The sequence below is a fragment of the Habropoda laboriosa genome, unplaced genomic scaffold, assembly GCF_001263275.1.
Source record: "Habropoda laboriosa isolate 0110345459 unplaced genomic scaffold, ASM126327v1 scaffold84, whole genome shotgun sequence".
NCBI lineage: Eukaryota > Metazoa > Arthropoda > Insecta > Hymenoptera > Apidae > Habropoda > Habropoda laboriosa.
The window spans coordinates 54,830-61,164 of record NW_017100202.1 but is presented as its reverse complement, the minus strand read 5'-3'; the positions used below and the strand labels follow the sequence as shown (position 1 = coordinate 61,164).

The following is a 6,335-nucleotide window of genomic DNA, read 5'->3' as shown; positions in this document are numbered from 1 at the left end:
ACGTTATTTTGTAAAATTCATAAATAATTAACTATTTTAAAAAATTTTAATCTTTAAACTTATTTTGTCATTCAATAATTTGAATGTATATGTGCAATATTAATCTATACTTTTATAAGATTAAGCTTATACTTCCTAATAAGTACATTTTTAGTGCCATATAAATTTTATAATTTATACAAATATTTATTTCGCACGATATGCAGCATGGCCAGTTTATAATGTACATAATTTTTTTGTGCAAGTATTTAAATATTATTCAAAATATCACATACTTCTTCATTTCATTATGTTACTCAACCATTACTAATTCAATCAAAATCAACTAAATAGTAGTTGTTCTCCTATCGATTATTTATAGTGTTAAACAGTAACTCTAAAAGTACAATTTGCAACAATTTAAGAGTGATCAATCATACATTAAATAACAAAATGTAGGAATTTGTCATTTGTACACTAATAATATAATTTTCTCTGATGTAACATTTATATTTAAAGTATATATTTTGTTGTAACAATATTTTTAACTGATGAAACAATCCATAAATTATTTAGATAAACCTGATCAGTAATCAGACCAATCCTCGTCCTCTCTGTAAATTAATTGTAAATTTATTAATACTTCAAAATCTTAATTCATATTAAGTACAGCCCCTCACCAACAATAAGCTTTGAGAGCAAAGCAAATGTTTAGATGCTAAATGATCTTCACCAGTAAATATGTATAACTATATAACAATCATAGCTATTTGCTGAAGCTAACAAATAATAGTTTTTTATTAATATAATTTTCGTTTGAAATAATACCTTATTCTCATGGAGATTATTTCATTGTAACAAATCAGATAAAGGATTATAACCTTGTATTGTAAAAATATATACTAAAAATATTGTACAGAGATCAATTGAAACTATAATCACAGAAGATATTCTCGTTAAATTATAGTTGGTACCATTATCAATAAAAATTTATATACATTCATAGTACAAGCATAGCATTGACAGCACACTTAGCACATCACACAAAAATAAATTATATACTTAATATAGACCCGTGACTTGGACGTCTTTTGCTTTGTTTTCCATGTATTTGATTCTGATTCTCTGCTGTTAAATTTATGTTTAATTGCGCTGTTGATGCAGTTGTTACATCATCATCTGATTCCATTGGACTAATTCGAATAGCTTGATACCATTGATTTGTTAGATCTGTCATTTGTGATTTACAATCTTTTAATTCTTGTTGTGTAAATCTTCTTGTAAAAAATGGGATAAAAAATTTTAGATCCCATCTTGCAAAACCACGAATTCGTGACTGAAGGAAAGATACTTCAATCTCCTCTTCTGTAAGTTCTGACAAATGTTCAGAATCTATTGTTTGTCCCTACAATAAAAATATAATGCATAAAATACATATATTTTGCTATATAAATATTTCCATACATATAGACATACCCATTCTCTAGTTTTACTTAATGAAACTTCTTTGTCTTTCCTTTTCCTCCTACTATTGTTTTTTGGTTTCTTTTCTGCTCTCAAAAATTTCAATAATGGCATAGTGGAACCACCAAATATTAATGTTGTAAATAATACAATGATTAATGTAGTGGTGATTATCACATGTCGTGTTTCATCACTAAAATCTAAATGTAATGACAAAGCATATGAAATAGCTCCACGCAGACCACTAAACCACATTATGAACATCATTTTTTTAGTAATTTGATGCTCTCGAAAACGATTCACAAGAAAAGCTAAAGGGAAAATGTTTGCAGCTCTACCAATTAGGCATAGAACTATAGACCATATAATTAATGCAGGTTCAACCTGCAATTGAAATTTATTGTTAATGTAAAATACATTAAAATATTGAATATGAGCTTTATATTGTTATGTTATATTACCGTACCCTATGTCTAAAGCTGAATAAAGCTAATCCCAAATATGCAAATACACAGGTTTCAGCAATGAATGCTAAGGTTCTCATAGTTTGTTGCATTGTAATTTGAGTAACAGTTGATAAATTAAAATGTGTATAATGTGACATTACAATTCCATTAAATAAAATTGCCATAATACCTGAAATAATTTGTTATATTTAAATCTTAATTATTTACTTTACTATATTAAAAAATACTCAATGTAAATATATTCTTACCAGATAATTGGATGCCTTCTGCCAAAACATATGGAGCATATGTAAATACCAACATAAGTCCAAATTCAAGAGAAGGATTCTTTCTGAGATCCACATGTTTGAGTAATAATGCACTTATAAGAGCAAAGACAACTCCAATGCCCGCAGAGGCAAAAAACATAAGACAAAATCTATTTAAGCCAAGTATAATGGCTTCACTAGTAGTTGTTGCATTATTGGATTCCAATACAGATGTAGTTAATACAATGGAAATAGCATCATTTAAAATAGATTCTCCAAAAACTAACATGTTTAATACTGGATCTACCTCTAAGGCATGAAATATAGCTACAGTAGCAACCGGGTCTACTGCTGATATTAATGACCCAAATGCAAAACTTTCAACAAAACTAAGTTTATATGCTACCTGAGCTAACCCTAACAAATAAATTCCAGCTCCAATAACAAATGCAGATATGGCTGTGCCAAGTATAGCAAAAACTAAAATACTGCCAATATTTTGAAAGAAATTTCCTTTATGTAAATTATATCCAGATTCAAATATAATAGGTGGAAGAAGTACAAGAAAAAATGCAGTTGGAGAAAAGGCTTCTTCTTTTCTCCAATTAGCTATGTTTTGATTTGACATAAGATTTATAATCATACCAATGGCTCCTCCCAAGAAGACAATTACTACTGATTCCGGTAGATACTGAAAATTTGTTTCTAGCATAAGATGTATAAGTAAAATGCCTAATGCTAAAACACAGAGAACAAAAAATATGGACATAGAACTATTATGTTCTTCTTCTGCGGATCCCTTATCCGGTAATACTGGTTCTGCTGGCGTAACTGTTGTTGTACTCGTATTCGTTGCGTTATTAATATCCGAACTTTGTGACGGAATTGTAAAATCTGACATATTATTTCCATTTTTATCATTAATAATACTTGTAGATAACGTATTAACTTTCTCAGTTGTTTGACTGTTATTATCACGATCAGGTTGAACTGTAGTTGTAGATACGTTTCGAGATGTTGTATTTAGTACTGAAGTAGTGACACTTGGTTTCACATTACTATTGTCAGAATTTTCTAAAGTACGTAATTCTATTGAAATATTAGTACTCAAATTCGTCGGCGGAGAATCTTTCAACACAGTATTTTTACTGTCCGATGTGCCATTTTCATGTTTGGGGTTAGAAATGTCTTCTGCATATGTCACTGTAGTCCACGCACCAAAAACCAAAAATGTGATGCAAATAATGAAATTTTTATATGAAAGTTTATTATCAACTGAATACAAATTCATGTTTAAACTGTTTTCGGCACTTAAATATACATTTCCCCGGTCAGGTTCAACATTGTGATGACACTGATATAGAATATTTCGATATCTCGCCGTATGCTTACATCACCCATAGAACACGTGTTTCAGTAAAAAAAAAAGTTACGAGTTCTTTACATACAAAAATTTAGCAGTTTATTTAATTTTTTTAATTTATATTAGTAATCTGTAATAAAGCATACAAAATTGATAAAATTAAAACTGTTCGGCAAAAAGTATTTACAAAAATTAAAGTTATACAGGGTGTCCCGTAACTCCTCGAACACCCGGAAATGGGGGGTTGTTGGGGTGACTTTGCACAACTTTTTCCTTTACCAAAATGTTGTTTGAAGCTTCATTTTTGAATTATTAACGAAAAACACTGGCCAATCAGAGCGTGCGTAGAGCCCGCGCTTAGGGACGGAAAACAGAGACTCATCCGCGCGCGATCGAACAAATGCGTACGCGACTTATTAAGTTAAAACTGCACATATAAAAAGAAAATGTATGGTTGATTTTTAAACTATGTTAAAATTAATATTTTTATTATACATGTAATCCGGTCTGCATTTTAGCAATGAGTAAGACAAGAAAGCCAATAGAAAGAAACAAGAATAGCATTAAAGAAATGAGTTAGACAAGGAAAATAATAGGGTTAAACAAAGACTGAAAATTTTCAAAAGCAAAACTAACGCCATCTCGTGTTTGGTGATGCGAACTACGACTTTTTAATAGGAATATAGAAAGTAAACAGAGGTATTAGACAAGGAAATCACTACTGTGCGACAAGGATAGAGAGAAAACGTTTCCTATTGGTTCGCGGGCGGTAATGGCCGCCTTTCAGACGCTACATAAAGTCGGCCAGGAAAAAATCATTAATAACTCATTATTTACGATGAATTTGTGAACTTTTAGGATTGAAAGCTGAACTGTGGACCTTCAGAAACTTTCACATATGAATTTTATTGTACTAGACCTTTTTAATAATTAGTTATTAACAATTTTAGTACGGGCTCTCAGAGACGATAAACATTATTGAATCTCTATTTCTGATTACAACATTATTAGAAGCGTTATTTCGAACGCAAACATTATTACAAGCACTACGCTTGAATGTAACATTGTTACAAGCGTCATTCTCGCTTGTAACATCGTTAACTCGTATTATATTCGAATGCACATTGTAGCAAATGTGTTATCGATTTTGCAACTTTGTTGGCGCGAATCGCGCTCGAGATTTTGCACATTGTTGCACGGCGAACCGCGTTGCAACAAATGTGCACTTTCACAAAGGGGGTCGTAACAACAAAGTTACAAACGCGGCGCACCGTTTTGCAACATTGTGCGTTTTTTCGAGACGATTCGCGGCAACAAAGTTGCAAGCGCGATCTCTCCTTTTCAAACTTTGAGTCGCGTGCACAATTTGAATGATGTATAGGTCTATTCTGTTCCTCGTCTATGATATTATATATTTAGAAGTACATATAGAATTCTATATTTTGTATACGGTTATAAGATATTGTGTCCTATACTTTATTTGTAATTTCATATTTACATTTAGTTCTAATTTCAACCACTACTAATGTTGTAATCTTATTCTATGCTGAATCGATAACGTTGGAAACGACACGAAAATGGTATGGGAGCTCTAGAGCCCCGCGATGTGGGACAAAGAAATAAATTGGGTGATAGGTCTATTGTGTACCACGTCTGTGATATTACATTACGGACATTATTGTATTTATTATATTCATTCGTTATCTTTTTTTATAGAAATAGATTCATTTTCATAACAGTTTGGTAAACCAGAGCGGCCAATTTCTGCTGAATGTACTGCATCTTTGCCTAATCTTTGTTCAACTCCTTTCCATGATCTATTATGTAAAAATTCAGCTCCTGCTTTCCCGATTGCAACAACACCTAAATCAATTAAAATAACAGAGTTACACAAAATATATTCTGCTGTTATATACTGGTATTTTTTGTAACACAGAGGTACCTGTTGAATTATTAATTACTAGAGCATTCATCTTATCTGTGCATAGAGCACTTTCATTACAGTTTCTAAGTTCACCAGTAATTAAAGAGACATCTGAATCTGTTGATGCCTTAAAATCAATATAATTTATTCCTCCAGGAAGTATTTGTCTAAAGTCCATACAACTTTGTGTATAACATTCCCTTGAACTATTAAATGCTAATTCTACTTCATAAGGCATTAGTATTGGTTTAAAGAATTCTCTAGAATCAAATATTTCATTTTCAGGACATGTTATCACAACAAAGGCATCAATCTGTAAAGATACAATATAATGTTACCAATACTACTAATATAGCTAATATTTTTAATTGTATTGACATACCTCAGGAAAATTAGCAAGTTTTGTTGGATTAATTTTACCAACACTCAAAATATAAGATTTTTTATTTTTTTCTTTTAAAATATGCTTAACCATTGTTATTATTTTAAGATAATCTTTAATGCCTAGAGTAGCTACAACTATACCAACAACTTTGGCATCTTTTAATTTTTCAACTAAAAACCTTCTTCTTTTTAACCATGGTGTATTTAAAGCTTCATATTCAACAACATTATTATTTTCAAAATAGTACCACTTTTTTGCAGGAATTGTTATTGCTAATGTAGTGAATGTTTTTCCATCGTTTCCCAGGAAAAATGCTGCATAATCTTCTATTTTGTATTCCTTATCTAATTTAAAACACCTACCTAAGATTACTGTAGATGAACAATGTTTTGTATCTGTGAATTTCACATTAGAAGTACAGTTTAATGAAGTAAAGATTAAATTTTTATAAATAGAACTCAATATTTTATATATATTTTCTGAAATAAAAACATATTTATGATAG

At 30.5% G+C, this 6,335-nt stretch overlaps 2 protein-coding genes across 2 annotated transcripts in view; both read right to left on the bottom strand.

The window, feature by feature from the left end:
- Window positions 1–1,033: 1,033 nt before the first annotated feature.
- LOC108570459 (sodium/hydrogen exchanger 8) lies at window positions 1,034–3,525 on the bottom strand. The gene is made up of 4 exons (XM_017932322.1): window positions 2,159–3,525; window positions 1,910–2,079; window positions 1,456–1,827; window positions 1,034–1,384 (listed from the first exon to the last, which is right to left on the bottom strand). The coding sequence occupies exons 1-4, from the start codon at window positions 3,447–3,449 to the stop codon at window positions 1,034–1,036; spliced, it is 2,184 nt and encodes a 727-aa protein (XP_017787811.1). The 5' UTR covers window positions 3,450–3,525.
- A 1,558-nt stretch (window positions 3,526–5,083) lies between these two features.
- Window positions 5,084–6,335, bottom strand: part of LOC108570416 (diphthamide biosynthesis protein 2) — a gene marked incomplete at its 5' end in the record, with an annotated part of 1,583 nt that continues 331 nt past the window's right edge. The window contains 3 exons of the mRNA XM_017932277.1: window positions 5,084–5,384; window positions 5,464–5,758; window positions 5,828–6,312. Coding sequence (XP_017787766.1) covers window positions 5,215–5,384; window positions 5,464–5,758; window positions 5,828–6,312 — 950 coding nt within the window. The remainder of the gene's footprint in view (window positions 5,385–5,463; window positions 5,759–5,827; window positions 6,313–6,335) is intronic.

Excerpts from the sequence above, each read along its gene's own strand:
- LOC108570459 (XM_017932322.1), bottom strand. The coding sequence starts at position 3,449 with ATGAATTTGTATTCAGTTGATAATAAACTTTCATATAAAAATTTCATT. Across the intron at positions 2,080-2,158 it reads AGAAGGCATCCAATTATCTG|GTATTATGGCAATTTTATTT; the intron begins GTAAGAATATAT and ends AAATTATTTCAG. Across the intron at positions 1,828-1,909 it reads TATTCAGCTTTAGACATAGG|GTTGAACCTGCATTAATTAT; the intron begins GTACGGTAATAT and ends TTTCAATTGCAG.